The 23,023-nt window shown below is 40.4% G+C and overlaps 1 protein-coding gene across 1 annotated transcript; it reads left to right on the plus strand.

Moving 5' to 3' along the window:
• Positions 1-11,631: 11,631 nt before the first annotated feature.
• On the plus strand, positions 11,632-21,976 carry LOC104941603 (small G protein signaling modulator 3). The gene is made up of 12 exons (XM_010766729.1): positions 11,632-11,789; positions 15,782-15,864; positions 16,110-16,195; positions 16,436-16,499; positions 18,930-19,141; positions 19,316-19,423; positions 19,679-19,822; positions 19,994-20,189; positions 20,418-20,563; positions 20,823-21,056; positions 21,233-21,448; positions 21,956-21,976. Exons 2-12 carry the CDS (start codon positions 15,858-15,860, stop codon positions 21,974-21,976), a joined length of 1,434 nt encoding a protein of 477 aa, XP_010765031.1. The 5' UTR covers positions 11,632-11,789; positions 15,782-15,857.
• The last annotated feature ends 1,047 nt before the right edge of the window (positions 21,977-23,023 follow it).

Genomic DNA, 23,023 nt, shown 5'->3' on the forward strand with positions numbered 1-23,023 from the left:
ATAGATAAATCAAACGCTCTTCAGTCTTATGTGTGTGTATGTGTGTGTGTGTGTGTGTGTGTGTGTATGTGTATGTGTGTGTCTTTGTGAACATGAGTGTTTTTACTCTGTGCAAGGATATTGTTCTTGCCTCCTGGTTTCCTCCCTCCACCATGCAGATTCTTCGTGTGCAGCGGGGAGGGGAGCCAGCGAAGCGTGGCATTGCACTACACTGCTTGTTATCAGGTGAGGAAAATGAGGACAGAAAGTGGGCAGACGGGGCTAGTGAGTGGGGGGAAAGAGGTGAACGGAGGGGTGAGCACAGATTGAGAAAAATGAGGGAGAAAGGCACGGATGACTGGAGAGACAGAATGAGAGAGGATGGAGGGCAGCGGGTATGGAAAAATGACTGGGAGAGTGAAGAGAGGCTGACTGAGTGACACTTGAGTCTGTGCTGAGAGCATATAAGAGACACCATGAGAGCCTTGACTTCAATGAAGATGAACATGTGAGGAAAAGGGGAACATTCAATGATTTACAGGAGATCTTAGTTGCTGAAAGAACAGTACTTTCTTCAATATAACAGAGGAAACAGATATCTTCCCTCCCCTTAACGTTTCTAAGAGATATTATTGTTGGTGCTGCTGTCAAACTTTCTTTTTTGCTGAGAGCTACCAACAACACTGGACACAATGCTTTTGTCAAGGTATCATATTTTCTGTCTGTTGATTTTCATATGAACAGGAAGATAAATATATAGCTAACTAGCAGCCAAGCTAACGAAAACAACTCTGAATACCACAGACCTAAAAAGCCCTCAGAGCTGTGGTTAAGGCATATTAAAAGACAGACAGTGGTATTATTATTTCTGAGGTTTTTACTTCCTGATACAGTCTAGTGGAAAGAAGTTTTTTTTTATCACCCCCTCTTGGCCTTTTATTCTTAGTCAACAGGGCTTTTTCGTTCGGAAGAGTTTCCACAGCTGACCTTATATGGGGTCTTCCCTCACCTTAGGATATTGACCGTTAGTTTGTTGAGCTGCCTCTTAGCATAGCATACACCAGGAAGCCGTATTGATGGAAAGATGCACGCACACTGTAGAATCAAATGTGGTTGTAGGGAGAACCTGATATATTATCAGGGGAACAACAATGCTCTATAAAGTATAAATGTAACATCTCACAAAGAGTCACTGAAAATATCATAACATTCTCAGGGAGGTTCACATAGAGGACAAGTGATTCAAAAGTCCAACACCTCAGAAATACAAACGAACAGCTGAACCCGGGGAAAGCAGAGTGGTTCAGAGTTCAAATGTCGAATCGTATCAAGCTGTGTAAAATGTTCTTCAAAACTGTCTAATCTCTCCTGTCTTGTGTCCAGAGACAGTCAGTTGTTGTCATGTCACATGTTCTTTTAATGCCCAGAGTGCATCAAACCAGTGCTTCCACTGCATATGCAATGTACCCCCTATCTTTTACACACACACTTGCACATACAACATGTCAGCATATCTATCAAAAAGAAGGAGAAGTGTGTTTTATCCCCCTGATGTTCTAATCCCTGTAGGCTTCATGTTTACTGCAGTGCTTGGGAGGGAAGGCATAACTAGGCAGCATGACTTTAGATTGAACCTCTTCTTGATCAAATTATCCACAGTCAAAGAATTGGCCAAAGGATCTTGAGAAAGAACAGTGTGCATTTCAAAAGTATTTAGTGTTGTCTTCATCTGGTCTGTGATCGTTTTTGTGTTTTGCGTGTCCATGTGTAGAATTGCATGCATGCTTGCTCCACACGTGTCTCCGTGTGTAACTGTGTGCACTGTGCAGCATGGTAAAGTGATTTATTAAGACACATACATTCAGTATTTGATTTCCTGCCTGTGCTGGAGAAAGAATGAGTGAGGGGAAAGATCTTAAATATTTGATCAAACCCAGGTAGCACACACTGCCTCAACAAAGCATTCTCTGTCTGCTTGAAAAACAGAGTAATGCACTGACAATACATTCAAAACATTAATTCTCATTTACAGGCTTCTTGCACCTTTTTCTACAATTTACACTGCAATGTGAATGTTGTCATAAAACCAGTACCTTACTTGGCTTTAAATCGAATAGCCAAATGCAGTTGTCCCATGAGAAAATGCATGAGCACTGATAGCTTTTGAGTTTGTAAAGTAATTCTATTCACCCCATTTAATGTAGGTAATGGAAAAGTAATTCAGCCAGTCTCAGTGATTTTATGTACAAAGCAATTGAGTTCACCAACTAGGTAGTGTTTCAAATAAACCCTATACTCATAATAAAGCTAATAAGTAACTCTCATACTAAAAACATCCTCAGGGAGAGAGATTTTAATACAAATGTATCAAGCTGAAGTCCAGCTGATGAAAAGCATAATGATCTACCGCTCAATGGTACACATTACAGGCTTAACGGAAATGTACACTGCAATATGCACTTAATCATATTCATAAGGGTCAGGTCACATCTGGAGAATGAATAAATAAATAAAACCCTTCAGCATTCATTAGTTAGAATGTAGAGCATGCACTGAAAGCTTGCTTTTCGAATGAAGAGAAAAGTATTGACTCGTTTGCTATTCTCTAAAGGAAAGAAGAGTGTTAATCTAAAAAAAAACAACTAAGGGGTTTTATACATACATAATTCAGAGCATTGATATAGCAGCAAACACGCATTTGCTATGTGAATATATAGTTGTATATGGCATTCAAACAGGTCACTCTCCATTTGTGTGTGTTTCAATCAGAGCTTCTCCGTTATTTGTATTAATTATAGCTGGGTTGGCCATGCATGTATTTTAGTGCATCATGTGAGTCCCTGATTGTGTGTTTCCCAATGGCTAGCTAATTTCCGCCACTCTGCACCGGCTCATGCGATGGTTAATGCTGATTACGCCGTCATAAGCCATCATCCGGTCCCCCTCGATTGCCATTGTTAGCTCTCTCAGCACTGTTGCCATTGTTCGCATGTTGAAAGCCGTGTGGAGGCAATTACTCATTCATAAAATATGCTCTAAATGTCATACTACCTTTAAGTCAACAACACAGCACTCTGGATTTACTCTTCTGATGAGGAAAACCAACAAACACTTAGCGAAAATAAATATGTTTTTGCTGAGCTATATTGGTTTAGCAATTCACCTTGTGGCAGTGATGTAAAGGTGTACTCCAGGGTGTGTCATCACACTGTGACATCACCGGTCCTACAGGGGTTACACAATTAAGACTTGACAAGTGCTTTCCTACCTGGTATTAAGTTAAGACTCAAATTATACACAAGACAAGAAGTTTTTTCTTGTTTTAAATGGTTTTGAGGATGAAAGGTAGTATTGGTTTCAAACAAGCTCATGTGTAATTGATTATACTGAATATGCACCCCTACAAATGGAACTCAACAGTCCTGAACCGGTTTCATGCAATCTATAACGGAACTACATCTAATGTAATGGCATCACATATGCAGACACACTAAAACATATATTAGGGCACAATACTGTGTTTACCTTTAAAGGGCTTGTTTGTCTGGAAGTTGTGTTGATATTTCTTTTTGCAACCCCTCAGTACGATGAGTACACACACCATTTCACAGCAATAAATAAACCATTCGCTCAAAGCTCATTGCATTGTCCTTTTCAAACACATGCTAAAATGCATAGAGACACGCATAAAGAGATCCTAACGAGAAAAGTCAGTTGCATTCTGAAGGAGATATTACCACAGAGTTGGGTTGATTCCACTGAAATGGGTGTTAAAAAGGTCTTTCTTCATGTTACGGCTTGTGATTTGATGACATTGCATAACATCATGAATACTGAGAATTCAGTATTATTTTGTATTCGTCTCGTCTTGCTCCATCTCCACCTTCTTCTTCCTGCCTCCTCGTCTTCTTGTGATTTGCATGTGAATTAAAGGTGGCGGCTCACAGATCCCCCCACTCACTTTTAGCAATTGAACAGACCTACCAAGAAGAATTGGCAAGTCTGAATGCCTGGATTCAGATGAGCCCAGCTGTTACAGACATATCCAACAACACTATCACTGTCAAATGTGCCAACATAAAGTTTCCTCAGGAAGTTATATCAGCAGAAAACTCAGTTAAAACATTTGTTATTTTACTTTCTGCATTCATTAAAAAAAATCATATTTTTTTAGTTACCACTGCGGTTAAAAGGCATACAAAAATAATGTAAATATGTCATTCTCAAACTGTGCTTAAGATTTCTCCATACAGGAAGCATGTGTGAGCTGATATTTGGAAGGCTTCATGTATAACCATGCACATATTCATGAACATGCCCTCAAGCAGACTACAGTACATTCTGTCGGTGAATGTCTCTGAGTCTTAACCAAAATCTAGGTGTTTAATTGTGTCTATTTATCCTTGAAATGTTGAATGTTTTTTACCTAGATGTGGAGTTATTAAAACTGGAAGGCATTAGTGTTGCTTGTTCAGATCAGATACCCACCGGGATGCGTTTTCGCAAAACAGGGTTTAATGAAGTCTCAGTGGTAGCATCTCAGGCAGTAGTTCCATTCAAATTGCTCCCAGTGTTTTAATCAATTCTTAGGTTGCACAATTTTAGAGTCTCTGTGTGTCTTTTGTGGATGTGGATGTTTGTTATTCTTTGAACGGTAAATGTTTGAATTCCATAAAACATGGTGTGATCTATGAGCTGCTTTGTGGCTTTTCTTATAATAAACAGGATGTTGAGAGCTGGAGGGCACGTAGCCATACTCACACTAACGCATTTGACCATCACCTCTTATGCAGTAATACAACTGTATATAGGGACACATATGTTTCTCACTGCTTGCAATGCATACTCTTCATTTTGTGACACACTCTCATATCCCCCCTACCACACAGTTACTCCTTCTTACATTTTTTTTAAATATACTGCAAAAACACACACAGAGACCCAACAGCATTTATCAGCAGCTAGTGTTGACAGAAACTAAACAGAACTGTCTCTATCAGCGGATGTGTATCAGGGCTACAGGGACCCTATTCATTCCTATTATCAGTGATTACCATCACTGTGTGCTCCTTCTGCTCCTGATTTGTATCTGTGCCAGCAAGCCAAAAGACCTTCCACAGAGACTAAAGGTTTCAACATTTATGTTCCCAATTATTATCGTTTTCAATTAAATAAACAATTAGGTGCAACAAGAGGAAGAGGGGGATGGGTGTCCCTTTCAGAACTTGCCTAATATATATATATAAGGGTTTGCACGTTTGTTGGAATGAGGTTGTTACTACACTACTTGTGACTACAATTAGTCAAGTAACAACCATTTGTATTTGATGGTTGACATTTGCCAACATTCGGAGACATCTCAGAGGGGTCAGGTAGATTAGGCAAACTGATGTGGAGATTAGCTTTGAAGGAGGGTGATGAAAAGGAAAAAGGTGGAGCACCAAATACAAAAATATCATAAAATATAGTTAGAAAATATTAAAAGGGAGAGGTTTTTGTCTGTATGATGGTACTATGTATTAAGGAAACTAAAAAGGAGCCTATATAGTGTATATACATACATTATATGTTTAGACAACATTACATTATGTTATAGTATTTCCTTACATTGTCACTATGTAAAATGTACACTAACCAAAATAAATGATCTTCATTGAGACACCAGAGGCGGCGAGAACACTATGACAAAAGGCCATCTGTTATTTACAGCATCATCACAACATTCACAACAATGTGGATTTAGCTATTTTACCCTCAACAACTTTAGTGACTGATGGTCTTTCTCTTACATTTTCCTTATCCTTCTGCTTTTTACCCATTAGGCCTTCATATCCAACTGAATGGATAACTATATCCATTATTTTCAAGGCCGAAGAGTGGTTGTGTACTCATGATTATTGTAACTGTGATATAAGTCAGCGTATAGATGGAAGAGCACACTGTTCTTTCATCCTCTTAGCAGCACTAAGTGACAAATATAAACCATTACTGTAGATGTGGCACACATGCACAGATGTGTAGACTTAAGTCATGATCTCTATCCTACCCTTTTTTTCCCCGAGACCTTTTCTGTCCCTAGTATTGGTTCCTCTCTCTTCCTTTTTACTCTTTAAAAATAATGGTGGAGTAACAGAGGAACCAATCAATCCATCTTGATAGTGTTATTAGCATATTCATCTATTTCTGCTAATTCTAGTTTCAGCGAGCTCAAGGTTTTTCCACAAAAACATTCTCAAACAATGTTTTATTTTGCATTCGTTGTCACGTTATCACACTCATCCACTAACCTTAACATAATGTTACGTTAAACTGGAATTAATAATAAAGAACTCTTGCCATTCAGCTCCAACTACAATATACCATCTAGTAAATTGAAAGTGATTAATCAAAACCTTGCACATACCTATAAGGCAAAAGCAGACATGTCATTACACAGCAGATAATTGTAATGCAAGCATAACCGCAGACATTGCTATACTAAAGTATTTTATTAGGAAATGTTATGATTGATACCGCAGGAGAAGCAGGAGTTGATGAAATGAGCAGTTGTTAGACAAGCTGTCAAACAAACTCCTGCTTTCAGTAGACATACTTCATAGCTTATTATGAAGTGTTCAAGTGTGAAATTGAAATGTGACGACCTGTCCTATAGGACTAAAGCTACGTTGAGTTTCCCAAGATGCCAACATTACAGGGCAATATGTGTGGGCTGTGTGCAAGACAAATCCCTAAAGCCAATATACAATAGTATCCTCTGCTGGAAGGTTGACAGTGATCCTTTAGAAACTCCCCCTTCCAAAACAACTGTGACTGGCAGGGAGATACGCCACATAACTATTTCAGCCCATAACACTCCTAATACTCATACGTTCTTGTTAGAAGTAACTCAAAAATTATTAAGGAACACTGAGGGAGCTGCATGGGGTTGACACTGATTTACTCAACTTTAATGCTTACCTTTTGAACAATTCTGCACAATACCACAGTTATTTGATTTATAAGGGTCTTTCACATCTACATATCCCCTGTTCTCACTTGTGTACTGCTGGAGTATTGACATACTGTAGAATGGCATGGATTGGATAATCTTCTAGTTTATAATGGATCGTGAATCATACTATTTTTAGACATACAGAATCTGCCAGCTGCGAGTTAATCTGAACCGACGTTGTAACATACTGAGCAAGGGGTTCAAGGGTTAACAAGCATTATATTCACGGCCATAAATACAGGAAGGGAGGGGGCAGGTTGGAGGGATTTATGTAGCCATAACATCCATTTGTCTCTGTCCATCACAAACACAAATAATCACTAGCCTCCCACCCAACCAATGGCCACAGCAGATGGACAGAATGAAGTGTGGCTTTGCCAACAAATCTATATGTTGCTTGCAATGTCTGCTGTTTGTTTTACCACTGGTTACATCATTTACAGGTTTTACAAATTGCAATCAAGGGATTGCTGCAATAGATACCACATTGTAGTTATGTTACTATACAGCAGATTACAGATTTCCTGTTATGAAAAGACAGGTGTTTAAAGTTTTTTTTAGCACTTTGTTAAAGTAGAAAAACAAAATGTTTTTTATTGAAGTGATGCATTAATGCAGGTCTTTTATGTGCTGCAGTGAAAATAGCACCTACAAATTCTGATTACTTTCCCTCTCCCTCTTTGGCTTTGAATTTTAAATCTCACATTGTAAATCGAGCTCTTCTGCTTTCCTTTGCTTCATTCCAACATTCACTGTGTTGTTCTCTCTCGACCTTTCAAGTTCACCATCACACTCACCTTTTTTCCATCACATCAACCCCCAGAGTGAGTGAAAGTGTTTGGATTCTCATTGCATCATTTCCCAAATGACTTGACCTTAATACATGATAAAACAACCTGAGAAGGAACATGTAGGTTTTTGTGCATCAAAGAATCATGGGACTCATGAGACTCCTGTCAATATTTGTGTACCCTTTCCTTCACTTATATTTTCCACCTCCTTTTCCATAACCCAGAAGTAAGGAGCAGTTAACAAAATGTATATTTCTGTTTATCACACGTAGATATTTTCTTTTATGTCAAATTGGCAACACAGGGACAAACATATTTCCTTTTCATTACCTGACTTGCTCTACCCCACATACAGTATAGATTTAACAATGCAGAATCATAAATGCAGCTACTCCCATCACAACACCCAAGAGAAATCACTTGCCATTGCACCACATAGCCTCAGAGCCCTTGCCCTTTAGCTTCCATCCTCCTCATCACAGGAGAGATCCTCTGAGACCGGGGGAACAGCTGCGTGAAGCCCCATGATCCAACCTAAGAGACCCAGCCCAGTTTAGTCTATCCTGGCCTTATATGCATACATGATCCCAAAGGCAGAGGCCACATCATGCAGGTTGCATTAACTTGTGCACTCTGTTTTGCTTAAAGGGTGTCCAAAACATTTATGTACAGAAGGAGACAGACTTAATCATGTTTCATTCAACTATTTCATTTTAGTTCAAATTGTTTTCCTACAAATAATAGAATGAGGACTCACAGGTCTCCTGCCCCCATTTTGATTGTATTATGCATGCTGGAAAAACATAGCACATACTGTGCATATGACAAATTACATACACATTTGTATGCATGCATACACATATGAATACGCATGAACACAGCACTGATAGATGTGAGCATACAAGCCTGTTTTCATACGCATCATTGCATGCTTGCACACATGCGCAGATGATGGCACAAACACACATTTAACCCTTTTATGGTGTTAATATTTTTGTTACTCAGCCAGTGTTCGTGGGTCTGGTGGACCCGCTGCCTTTTTAGGCTTCAATTCAACACAATCAAACTATTTTATGTTAAAGATACTCAACAGATGTTTACTTCATCTCAATTACAAGAAATATAAACAGCATGGTTAAAATTTGCCCTTTTACATGTGTTAGATCACATTAATGAATTCAAGTGCTACTGGTTTTTTTGCCCACTGACCGGCTGGTCCTGTGGCTCGTCTTTTTTTTTAAGCTGATGCTCAATCTCGTCCTCTTCTTCAAAGTCACTGTCAGACTCTGAATTCTCAGAAATGTGATCCTCTGAAGCCTCTTCATCAAATGGTTCACTCTCTTCCAGAATCATATGCAAGGCCCTCTGAGCAGAGAATCTTTTGGCCATCTTGATCAGTTGTGATAAGGACCCAAACTGGCAAAGCTTTATTCATTGTGTCTTGCCCCAAATTTGCAGCTTGGATAGAGTGTGAACAATATAAAGATTGGGTCCCGCAAAACACAATGCGGGAATGTGAGAGCAGACCGTGCTTGAATTTATCAACAAGGTTGCAACCTTGTGCGGGAATGGCAGGGGCAGAAACACAAAACACACACACACACACACACACACACACACACACACACACACACACACACACACACACACACACCTTTGTAGTTGTGTCTTCTTTGGATCTTTCACTCGTATTTTTTTATGTTTTCATTTCTCTCCCCTCCCTCTACAACATTTTCTCCCACCCCTCCTCTCTGGTTCTCGATCTCTGTCTGTCTCCTCAGTCGTCCCTTGGCATCTCCCTCCGCCTCTCTCTGCCTCTGCCTGACGTCATAGCAACCGCAGTGTAAGATCCAGGGCTTGCCCATCATTCTGTCAAACAGGACAGAGACAGCCAGACACATGAGAACTAGAGGTGGTGGAGTAGGGGGATGGAGGTGACAGAAAGGGAATTAACCACATTACAGTCATGTGTTGGGTCAATGCCTTATTTGGGCTATTTGGCAAGCAAACTGTGGGCAAGGTCGGCTTCAGGCTGCAGTATTTGTAATCATATGACTCACGGCATGGTGCAGCAAACTGACTATATGCAAGCAATGCAAGAGGGTTAGAATGAACTGAAAGGCGTCATAGTGATGTGTCATAGGGCAGATACAGAAGGGTGAAAGAGATTTAGGACAGGGTATAGTAAGGTGAAAGATATTTTAGAAAAAAGGACATCTTTGTTCTTTATGTGTGTGTGTGGCAATAGAGACAAAAGAGGATTGCAAAAACGAAGGATAGGGACTAAGTGTAATCATATGCAAAAAAAGAGTGAGATACTAAGTGATTTGCATTTTAAAGGTCTTTTGGCTCCTTAGTCAGAAGGCCATGCAACATGTGCTTACTTTTCATACACTCACACACACATACATACAGCCACATAATCTTGTTCTTTGGAAGAAATTAAAATGCCGTCTCTCACTGTGCAAAATGTGAAGCTCCAGCACCAAAGTGCCAGCTCCTGTCACGCATGAATCACCTCATAGATAGGAGAATAGATGGTCATTTGGTTTTAATGCCCATTTAGCCTGACTCCCAACCAACATGAGATAACACAGAACACTGTCCCCTAAGGCAAATTGGGACTACAGGAGCACACCAGACTCAATTATTATATCTTATCTGATGTGTGTGTTTCAGGGAGCGTTGGTGAGTGTGTGGATCATGGAGGCTTGTTGGGGGGCTGTTAGAAAACATATTGCATACTGTAAGGTCTTCCTTTTAATGGTTAGGCTATAACATGTGCCAATGTAAAAAAAACATTGTGTATGTATGTATTACACTAGTGACATCTTGTGGAGCAATTATGTAAAAGCAATATGTTTCCACCATCAGCCTAACAGTTTTTAAAAGAAGAGATTCAAGGTTGGTTTGAATTCAAAACCCAACTCAAAACCCACCTGTTCAAACTGGCATTTTCTTTATAATCTGTACCCTGTGTCCTTTTGTGTCCTTTTGTAGTCAATTTCCTGTTGTTTGTCTTGTTTTACCCCGGCCGATACTTCACTAAATCTACTGTTTTAATTGTTCCCTATATTGCCCCTATGTCCTGTAAGGTGTCCTTGGGTGTTATGAAAGGCGCCCCCCAAAATAAATGTATTATTATTTATTATTATTTCAAAATACTTATAGTCAACACAATCTCTTTTCACTATCTTGTCCAAACAATGAATGAATGCTACAAACATGTTTTCCACTTCTTCTATAATTTATAGGCTATCCAAAAGCAACATTCTTTTTCAATTCAATATTACAGATCATGTCTATCCATGATCTATTTTAGAACCGATACAAGTAATAATGCCAATGTAATTACTACTGACCAAATAACAATTCATCTAAATTGAATTTAAGCAAACTTGAAAACGACCTTTCTCTTAAACGTTCAACAATATTAAGCAAATATTAATATATTAATACATCTTCCTGTTATTTCCAGTCGTCTTATAACATGTATTATTCAGAAGGTTAAACACGTCATTCCATTTTTTTTTTTTTAAAACGCTAGACACCCACCATACGTATTCAAACGCCCAGACTTCCATAACAAGGTTTTTGTTTAACAAAAGCATGTCCAAAGGTGCTGCAGATTCAATCAATCTAACATTATGATTAGTACTACTTTTGTGCCTGGTTGGTGTTTGTGCAGGGGCTGTGATGAATGAATGACATAACGAGCGAACCAGCGTCGATGGAGGAAACTAAAGAATGAATGGCACAACAGACGTCGTGTGCCTACGTCATCTATTCCTCTGCGGAAGGATATTTTCCGTTTTCTGAAGTGTAGTTCCGGGATCTGGAACTACTTTTCAGGATAGGAAGGGGAAAACGTTAAGCGTGTAAGGATACAGCGGAGAGACACGTCGCTAGCAGGTGCAATCACAAATGCGAGGCGTATGATGGTATAGCATATGGCGTTTACAATTGTCTAACGTTAGAAAACTAGGCCACAAACTATAACATTGTGCTTTCACTGGAATAATGTCACGGTAAGCTATGCTAGCAGGCTGTTGTCCACCTTTGTATGTACCGTTAACTGTTAGCTAAAAGCAAAAGGTAGCATATTTGGCTAACAGCTGACAACTCTTAGTGAATACATTCATGTAACATTGGTCCTTGAGACGAATGTTAGTTGTTAAATCAATTCATAAACATTGTTTATTGTCGTAGTGCACGTTTTGTGTGGCTTAATAACAAATACATGTCAATGTAGTAGGTCAAATGTGTTGCCATTGAAAATGTAAATATTCCTAATTTGATAGACTGCCTTTGACGTCAGCAGGGAGCGTTTGACGTAACGTCCAGCTAGTTTAATATTAAACATTTTGCTTTCTAAAGCATATCGACATAATGTTTACATACTTACATACGAGTTTGCTTAGTACTTCCTTCGCAGCTGGAGTTATATATTTTTTGAATCGCTTGTGGCTTTATTTAACAACCGTTAGTTTTTTTTTAGCATCATACCATCTTGGTGTATGGTTTAGTTTAAATTAAGTATATATTTATGTTACATTATAGCAGGCACTGCTTTACTCTTTGATCAACCCCGAATACTGAAACCAGATGAGTCACTTGTTGCTTTATTTGATATAATGTTTTAAAGCTTAACATTAATAATCTGTGGTTCTGTAAAGACACCTCAGTTTAAAAGGAAATTGTTTTAGAGCTGTCACTTGTTATTGTTGGGCACAAGCTGGTAATTCTCTGACATGTTAATGGTTTGGTTTGATTTTGCATGTAAAAAAGAGACATGGTCATGTAGGAGGGTGTTTTCACACGAGGGGAAAATGACTCACTATTGTTGTGGTTACTCAGGAATAACTGGAGGAGGTGTTGGGAAGGGGAGGGGGTGTCGTGGGGCTGCCCTACAGGGCGACACGAACTCATTTATAAAAGGAAACTGCTCTGCTGAAGGAAAAGGGAGACTTTTGCTGCACGCACAAACACATACACTTGCCCTGTCTGTTCAGCAGGATGTTACTCTTTGTTTTACTTTCGGCAGGGTGTTAACCACTGTGCAAACACAGGTGAGAACAGCCGCTCCTCAATAATAGAAAATATGTTGTGTTCAGAGTGAAATTGTAAAACATCCTAATATAGACCAAGACATTTCCTCTAATTAGTCATTTGTTATTTTGTATTGTTGTTTCCAGGAGTTTCGTATATTCTGTAGGAAGATTCACGTCATGAGATTATACATTTTTATTAACAATGGCTCAGTTTGCAGTTGCTCTTTCTTTGGTATTGTTTGTATTTGGCCGTTGGGGGCATTGTTGTGAATCATCGGGCAGTGCTGCTTTCTTTGTATAGGACTTTTGACAAGAGCCCCATTAATGCAGGATTGTTTAGTTTAGATGAATACTAAACATTCAATGTGTTTATGAAGATGATGATAAATCAGCTGATCACATTTTTTGGTGAACATTTCTGCTATGTAACCTGTACATTTATTTATTAAAACGGATTAAGGATGTACTGAGAAAGAGAACATTTTAAATTGTACATTTAATAGAATATCTTATTTATAAGAAGAAAACAATTTTATATACATTTTGGAGCCTATATTTTTGAAGTTATGGATAAGTATTTGGAGGGTAACTTCAACCACAGTAACATCTGATACCCACTGAGCTACAAGCCATCATATTGTAAACAAAATAGTTTGATACAATTACCATATTTAAGGATGCAAAATAAATGGCTGATTTATTTATGTTCATTTACTAATTGATTTATTAACTAGTACAAAAAAATAAATCCTTATTGTCTACCCGTGTGGAAATATGTCTGCTAATCATTTAATGTGTAACTCGTGCTTCCCTCTGCAGCACCATTTTGCAGTTTATTGTTGATATGTGCATCAGTGTGCGGAAAGGGCTTAGTCGTGTTGGTTTTCTTGGCAGGTGATTGAAACGGTTTGTGTTCTTGTCAGAGAGTCGCTCCAAAGTCCCAGAACTCCCCTGAGCTACACACAGAGCTAGCCCGAAAGTACTTGGCCATCCTCCAAACCTCAAATTGATTTCTCATCTCTCTTAAGTCCTAAATCCCTCCTCAAATGCTGCAAGCCCGCTGCTGGAATGAATCACTTCGGCATGCAGGGTGTTTGCATGCTGGTGAGCCTCGTTGCAGGTTACGCTTGTTGTGCTCTTATGTCTGCCCATGTATGTTAGTGCATGGTTTATAAGTGCTTACCTTCTTAATTGTGTCCCCTTTAAACCCCCTAACTGCAATATGGATTATGAACATGAAAGCAAGATGTCTTTACCCTCCAACTTCCCCTCCCCTTACTCAATAGCTTTATTGACGTAGAACTTATACATCAAATTATTGGTAGTGAAATAGCGATTCAAACTCATAGAAAGCTCATTCATTGCAGGTATATTTGAGGTGCTTCCTTTGACTCTCACTTTCAGTTTTAATGTCTTCATATGCAGCAAATGTCTATGATGCTAGAATTTTATGGAATGGTCATTCAAGCATATAATAGCCAGTGGACCAATAGCCTGAGATGAACTCTAAATGGAAAAAAAGAGCATCGACACAGACACTTCTATCCATTTAATTGAGCTTGTGTTTTATTTGTTAGATCAAATGGGGATCTAAGAAGACTTGCACAGTTGTGATTCATAAAGGCAAAGCTGTTGACTAAATGGAAAAAATGAAATGATGAGTAGTCTCACTTAGGGCTGCACGATTTTGGGAAAAAATCTAATTGCGATTTTTCTGACAAATATTGCGATTCGATTTGCGATATTTGTTTTTAAGCGACCCAACGGAAGTTTATTTTAAAATGCGGCCATACCTCCGGCTAGGAAGGTCTTACCAACATGCTCCTGTCTCTAGCACCCCCGCAGCCCGAGCTACGAGTGAAAGAACTAAACTTACATGAAACTTCCGTTGGGTTGCTTTAAAGTCAAGCTTCAGTTTAAGACTCACCCTGTAATAGAAACATGTGATGGAGCATTACTAACCTGACTCAGATGGTTTGTTTCATCAAACCATCTGGGAAAGCTCCATTGGAAGCCATTTGGAAAAGGGCAAGTGATTGGATCAATCTGTCTATCACCTTCTATCATGGGCCACTTCTGATTGGTTAACAATGGATGGTACATGTGGAGCACAGCACTTCTGATTGGTGTGGATGACTGACACACAAGAAGAAAAAAAATAATGTAAAAAAATAAAATAAAAATGTAGGCTTTGTGATTTGATAATCGCATCATTTGATAATCGCATCATTTAAAATCGCAATTTTGATTTAAAATCGATAAATCGTTCAGCCCTAGTGTCGCTGAATGGTTGTTAATCTTTGCCCAAGGACTTGTACCGGTATAAAAATAGGTCGAGAACACACACAGAGTTAAGTAAAGTAACTAGCCTCTGGTTAGTACAGCAGTCATATGGCTATGAGAAAACAAAGTCCCTCCTTCTCTCTTTTCATTACATTATATTTAGCTGCAGTTTTATCCAAAGCAACTTACAATAAGTGCATTCGACCAACAAAATACAAACTTGAAGAAAACAGAATCATATAAGTACATCAGGTTTCATAGAGACAAAACATTTCAAGTGCTACTCAACTGGCTTTAGATAAGCCAGTCCTTTATTAGTATATAAGTGCTTAGTTAGTAATTGTATTGCTCAAAGTGGAGTCGAAAGAGATGGGTTTTCAGTCTCCCCCGGAAGATGTGTAAGCTATCTGCTGTCCTGATGACAATGAGGAGCTCATTCCACCATTTTGGAGCCAGGATAGCAAACCCACTTTTTTTGCTGATGGGAACTGTTGATCTTTTTCTGTCTTACTTACTGTGCAGAACTTCAGAATCTCTTGCTTCAGTAAAGCCTGAAGAAGGAACAATGCTTGGATCCAAGATGGTTTGACTTGAGATGGACTCACAGTGGCAGCGTTTGGGATCACCTTGGAATTGAATCGCCAAACCTTTTTTTTGATTTTCTTCCTCCTCTGTCCTTTCTACAGAGTGAGCGCTATCTGCTGACCTCCTTTCACCAGAGTGACTTTTTGAATCGAGTCCATTCACTCTCCTACCAACAACATGTCAGGTAAAGAGTTTTTCTGTATCGATTTGGCGCAAAATAACATTCAATCTGAAGACGGGTTTCTCTACATGTACTTTTTTAATGCAATACGATAAATGCCTCTGCCTTTACTTTGGATATATTGTGACGTCTCATTTGAGTTTTCTACATACTTTGCCATTCTCAAAATGCCCTTTATAGTTTTATCAATATTTTCTATGAAATTACTAGTTGTTTTTTTTAAATCTAACAATCTGTTTCTCCCTCAGGTACCTACACACCAGCCCCTGGTGGGCCCTTCTCTGCTCTCACTCCGAGCATGTGGCCCCAGGATATTTTGGCCAAGTACCATCAAGTGAGGATATGTCTTTATTTATAGTTTAATGTGCAAACCTTCACAAGAATGAGGGACACTAAAACATTGAAAGGAGAAAAAGACAATTCTGGAATGAGAGGAGAAATGAAAGTAACAATCTGTGAGGCATCTGATAGAGGGACAGAATATTAAGACAAAAACTAGCTTTCACGGGTATTTCAAAGTCACGTTTCCTCTTTCATCTACTAATGAACTGCATGTTCTCTTTTGTCTCTACAGAAAGAACCCTCAGAACAGCCTGAACTCCAGTATGATGAGTTTGGCTTCAGAGTGGACCCTGAAGGTATCCTCACATCGAGACATTCACAAACTCCTTCATCTATTTTCTCCTCACTTGTAAAATTCCTAAATCCCAGTAAAACACACAATACACACAGTAGCTACATTATTTACTCAAATGCATTTATGAGTGCAACTTTTGTCTTTTATGCCTGGGAGGGGAAAATGTTTTGTACCATTTAAACTTCTATAAAGGGAGGTCTATTTTTGCCTTTGTTATTCAACCACTTATCTCTTATCAACATAACTTTCCCCTGACTCACTTCCCTTCCTTTCCTTCCATATCCCTCTGTTTGGTTACATTAAAGGGGACCTATCATGCAAAATGCACTTTTTGATGTCTTTTATGATGTCCCCGAGAACACACACACAGTTAAATAAAGTAACTAGCCTCTGGTTAGTACAGCAGTCATATGGCCATGAGAAAACAAAGTCCCTCCTTCTCTCTTTTCATTACATTACATTTAGCTGCAGTTTTATCCAAAGCGACTTACGGTGCCCCAGTGCATTCGACCAAGAAGATACAAACTAGAAGAAAACAGAATCATATAAGTACATCAGGTTTCATAGAGCCAAAACATTTCAAGTGCTACTCAGCTGGCTATAGATAAGCCAGTCCTTTGTTAATATATAAGTGCTTTGTTAGTAATTGTATTGCTCGAAGTGGAGTCGAAAGAGATGTATCCCCGGTGTGTCAGGGAACTCACGCAGCGTCAGAATACAAAACCCTCTCTCTTTTCCTGCGTACCCAAATCTCTAAAAACGGGGCTACAACGGAGCTGATCCAGATTTGCGTCCGATTTGACGTAATATCAGAAATGTAGGCTGGCTTTACACCCACGGCCCAATCAGAAACGTTGCTATCAGAAACAATGCCCGACTGTTTTGGATGTAATATGGTTGGTGCTTACATTAGCATCGCTAACACTCAGAGCTAACCTGTACTGGAGAGAGCATGTGTGTGAAGAAGCAGGAAATACAAAGGAACTCACCTTGTGGTAGGGATGCACCGAATATTCGGCCACCGAAAATTATCCGAAATGAAAAAAAATATCACCGAATGTCAGAGAACAGGGTTACGTTGATCATACTCCGCATATTTGTCCGGGTGTTTTGATTTCAAGTGATGGTAAAAAAATGGTAAAAAAATCCCATTAGAACGACTTTAAAAAGGCATAATATATATTGCTGGTAATATTTTTATTTTTAAGAAAATATAAATTGTGCGACTGAAGTTTACAATACACTGCTGGCAGTCGTGCCAGGGTCTGTGGTGAGCTGCTGGAAAAGGGTCATATGTCGAGGCGTTGTGTGCCGAAGTGGTGAAAGTCTTTGCAGTTACACCCCCTGAGAAATGTCAGCGGAACACGTTTTACAAATCGCAATCTCTTTCTCTGATATTTTGAAATATCTCCAAGCGGCAGACATGTTGGCTGTGAGCCAGCCGCGAGCATGGTCGCGCGCTGTGCTTGTCGCCGCGTTTTGATTACGTCATCACAACAACACGTTAGGTTTCCAAACTTATAGGTGCATTTGTTGTTGTTGAAGGCCTGGCTGTTACAGTCTTTATTTACACTATTTTGTTGTAGGCCTACTGGCCTAGATGTTTATGCAGTTTTAAAGCACCGTGGCTTTGTTCTGAATGCACTTTGTTGTAATTATCCTACAGAGAAAAGAAAATGCACTTGACTTGGAATTAATGTACTGTATGAATTCAAAAGTGCTGAATAAATGTTTTATGGACCCATAATAGTGATTATTATTTAAGTTAAGTTTTGCCATAATCATGTCTTTTTCCATAATCAGGTAGCTGAACAACATTGGTAAAAAATGTATACATTATATATATATATATGTCTATTAATCATTTTCGGCCTTTCAACATTCGGTTTTCGGCCAACTGTTTCCTATTTTCGGTATCGGTTTCGGCCAAGAATTTCCCATTCGGTGCACCCCTACCTTGTGGTATAACCGGCAAGAGAGAAAGCCTTTGAGCTCCATACTGTTTCAGAAATAATCCTTGATAATCCATGATATGGCGTTTCATCACGGCAGTATCTGCCGACAGAATCTCCCGCATGAGCATGATCTCCCCCTCCTTTTCTTTTTTGATCACTTTTTTTTTTTTTAAAGCTTTATACCCCAAAGCAGCACTTTTGAAACAGGAAGTGAAATAGAGGGATATGAGGCATGGCTAGAATGGGTGATCTGTTTGGTATTCTGAGCAAAATATATTTGATAGACATGTTTTTTATATATTTTTAGATCTGAGTCCTATGCTATTGCCTAAAAGTAGCACGATAGGTGACCTTTAAAGTTATACCTGATATTATTTTCCCATTCCTCAATTCAAGAGTTTGACGGGGCTTTACTTTAATAATATTATGTTTACAGAGAACACTGCTCACCCCCATATATTACTCTCTCCTCACAGATGATGGGAAGCCCAGGTCCAGGCTTGGCACTGAAGGCTCCCCCCAGCGTGAAGACCCCCAGCAGCGACTGCGCTGGCAAGCCCACCTAGAGTTTACCCACAACCACACTGTGGGAGACCTGACCTGGGATCTGATTGATCCTGTCCTCTCGCGCTCTGAGCGGCTGCGTTCCCTGGTGCTGGGGGGTATCCCTCACAGCATGAGACCACAGGTAGGGACAGGGGCTCAGCAGGGACAACTGTTTAATTGGAAGTGCTACACATTTAGCCTGTCCATTTTTGATGTAAAAAATAAATAGTTTTCACTAGAATGCTCCAGATGAGTATTACATGTTTGTTATCTCCAAAGTCACAAAACAGTGATGTAAAGATGCTTTGTTTGTTAGCTGTGGATGCGCCTGGCTGGAGCGCTGCAGAAGAAAAGGACCTCTGAGATCTCTTACAGAGAAATCATTAAGAACAGTTCCAATGACGACTCCAGCACTTCTAAACAGGTAAAACCACAATCTAATTACCCCTCACCAAACACAAACCCATTGCAGAATTCCTACCAAGCATAGTTCTTGAGATCATGCGTAATAATTATTTAAAGTTGGAAAACGGCTACTTAAATACAACTAAATAATCGTTATTGGCATATTGAAATTAAATGTATATTTTGTATTATGTATTTAACACGTGACATGTCGTTTGTAAGACATGTTTCTTTCCTGAAGTGTGATTGTTCTGTGTTCCCCTCTGTCCCTCAGATAGACAAGGACCTGTTGCGGACGATGCCAACCAACGCGTGTTTCTGTAGCATGAGCAGTGTAGGAGTGCCGAGGCTGAAGCGGGTACTGAGAGCCCTGGCCTGGCTCTACCCAGACATCGGGTACTGTCAGGGCACCGGCATGGTGAGAACACATTATACAGAAAGACTACATTACACTCATATAATAGACACACAGTTGTAGGAAGCACCTTCATCAAATGTTATACATTGTGTCCTCGTCCTATTTTTTACTGTCTCCACCTTCACTGATACCCTTGTCGTTGTCCTGACACTTATGTGTTCACCCCCACAGGTGGTTTCTTGTCTGCTGCTCTTTCTGGAGGAGGAGGATGTTCTATGGATGATGTGTGCCCTGATCGAAGACCTCCTCCCTCCAGCCTACTTTAGCTCCACTCTGCTGGGTGTCCAAACAGACCAGAGGGTTCTCCGCCAGCTCATCGTTCAGTACCTGCCGGCCCTCGACCGTCTTCTGCAGGAGCATGACATAGGTAGGGGGTGTGGTGTTGAGTCAGAGAGGCAACATGGGCATTCAAAATGCATACTAACTACTAAAACTGCAACAGTTACTCCAATCTTTTATCCTTCTGCTGAACCTAAATTGAAAAAGCAAATTGTTTGGGAACTCGATCTTATGATAGAATTGGTGTTTGGAACATAGAGCTGAGTATAAACTGCATATAACATACAGTTTGTAATCCTTCCTTCTTTACATGCAGAGTTGTCACTGATCACACTTCACTGGTTCCTGACCTCATTTGCCAGCGTGGTGGACATCCGTCTGCTCCTAAGGATCTGGGACTTACTCTTCTACCAGGGCTCGTTGATTCTCTTTCAGATCACACTGGGCATGCTCAAGATTAAGGTAATTGCACTAAACTGCTTGTTTTTGTGAGTTTACATCAGTTAATATTGTGCTGAGAGGCTTTCTGTCACTCAGTGTGGTCAGTAACCTACTTGATTTTCTTAAATAGAAGATAATCTTACAGCCAAGTCTGCCAACAGACACACGTACTGTGTAATGCCAGAAAACAACATCTAACACCAACTATTCTGTGTCTCTTCCTCAAAATGACAGTTTTTGTTGATTATTGATGCTTGAATATTTTACTCTTCATTCCCAGGAGGAGGAGCTTGTATCGTCAGAGAACTCTGCGTCCATCTTTAACACTCTGTCGGACCTGCCGAGCCAGCTGCGAGATGGGCCCGCAGTTCTCGGGGAGGCTATGAGGCTAGCAGGGTCGCTAACCCAGGAAACACTGGAAGCTCACCGGCACAAGCACCAAGCCTACATCCTCAACGAACAGGCGCAGCTCAGCAATGGAAACAACACAACATACAACACCAATCTCAACAAGGTCAGATTCAGTCTGTATGTAATATGAATAACTATTATAGAATAAACAAGCAACGTCAAGTTTGTGTCTAGCTGTGCGAACTGGAGTCGCATGATCTGAGCAAATTAAGTCTATGTGTCCTTAATCTTGACTTTAAAACATTTTTTTTTCTAACAATCCTGTGTTTATGTGTTCAGGCGGTGAGGAGACAGTCTCTGCGCAGGAAGTCCACTCTGAGCTCCCTGCTGTTCGGGGAGGATGAAGCAGAGGCCCTGAAGTCCAAGAACATCAAGCAGACAGAGCTGGTGGCAGCCTTACGAGAGGCCATCACCCGCACTGCAGAGCACTTTCACTGTCTGGACCCTCGGCACTCCAGCGCTGTGAGTTCTCACACTGCAGCACAGGGACAGTGTGTATGTTTTACGGCCCGTCTACACTACAAGCATCGAAAAATGCTTTCAACGCTTCGCCCATTCCCTTGAATGGGGTGACGTAGAAGATTTTTAATCTTCGCCGAACTGCATTGTGGGGAGCGGAGCATGGCTTTGCAAGCATCACGAGCATCTATCGGCATCAAAAGTTGAACAATGTTCAACTTTTGAGGCTCGATGCTTGGCATCAGCCAATCAAATTTTATGCAAATCCCGCCAGTGCAAGCGCAGCCAATCAAACCGCGTGCAAGCTGGGAGAGCCAGACCGCAGTTAATTTCCTCATATTCCAAACGAGATATTACGGTAGCAAATCACCCGGTTCTTTACGACCAGAACTATTTACCGGGATACAAACCGGAGGAACCAGGCATGGAGGGAGGTGGCAGAGACAGTGGGTGAAACGGCCGCGGGTCGCAGGCAGTGACGGAGGCAGTGTCTCAGTAGCGGACAATTACTCATGATTCCTGTCTGTGTTTCTCGTTTTTTAGTCTATCTATAAAATCCTATGACTTCCACTCGTCTTCCTTCCTTGTTGTACCTCGAATTGTAATTTTTGAGCAGATTTTCATTCGTATTTTTGTAGGAAGAGCAATGCTCGCCCATTAGATTGACTAAGGCTATGGAGAAAACGAAGAAAGTAGAATCCTAGAGGTGTTTGAAGCGACCTTTGGTTTGGACCGACTGTATTACGTTATCTTTTACGAGGTTATTCGATCGAATTGTCATATATCTTTGTTTCTCTAAGTTGTGCCACGACTACGAATTCTTTTTTGGGGTTTGTGGAGAATCCGGTAAATCGAGAGGTTGGGTTGTCACAAGTAGGAAGACGTCTACATAGACTTCCGCTTTCTACCTTTCATGTTCGACATAGTCTAAGTCCTCGCTTCCAAATCTTTGGTGTCTTTCCGAAAAAAAAAACGGCAAAGACACTCAGTAGCTCGGGTCCCGTACTGAGTGTCGACTACTACAGTAAGAAGGACGTTGGGGTCCGAGCAGCGAGCAGCACAGAGAGCTCAGGTCGTCTCGGAATCCGGGCAGAGGCAGACGCACGCTCTTTTTATGTTCCTCAAGAGTACCCAGAAGCGAACCACCGAGAGGTACCCTCATCAGTCCCTCAGTCGAGGCATCTCTCTTCCCGCTCCTTCAAACCAATATCTTTACGACTACCTATCTTTACTTATGCGGTCCTTCAATTGCCCTCTGGGGGAAGTTAAGAGGACGAATAAACGAGCGTATGTAAAGGTCCTCTTCGGTATTGCCGGGCAGTGTGATGCTCCGTAGTTTTTTTAGTAACTTTCCCGACCCGCGACAGACTTCGAACCGCTAAAAAACGCGTCCGTGTCGGCCTGGTTGTTGTCGTTCATGTTGATAAGAACAATAAAACGAGCTATGTAAAAGGTACTCTCGGTATGCCGGCAGATGGATGCGTAGAGACGACCGCACCAGACTCACCGCTAAAACGCTCGTTGCGTGGTTGTTGGTTAGTGTACTAGCGGCTTATGCGTTACGACATTTTGCTTCATTTTGACCTATATTGAGAGGTTGTCCGGCTTTTT

Source organism: Notothenia coriiceps, unplaced genomic scaffold, assembly GCF_000735185.1.
Source record: "Notothenia coriiceps isolate Sejong01 unplaced genomic scaffold, NC01 NC01_scaffold00003522, whole genome shotgun sequence".
NCBI lineage: Eukaryota > Metazoa > Chordata > Actinopteri > Perciformes > Nototheniidae > Notothenia > Notothenia coriiceps.

Coding starts and splice junctions, on each gene's coding strand:
- LOC104941603 (XM_010766729.1), top strand. Junction 19,424..19,678: donor ACTCCAGCACTTCTAAACAG/GTAAAACCACAA, acceptor TCTGTCCCTCAG/ATAGACAAGGACCTGTTGCG. Junction 20,564..20,822: donor TGGGCATGCTCAAGATTAAG/GTAATTGCACTA, acceptor CTTCATTCCCAG/GAGGAGGAGCTTGTATCGTC.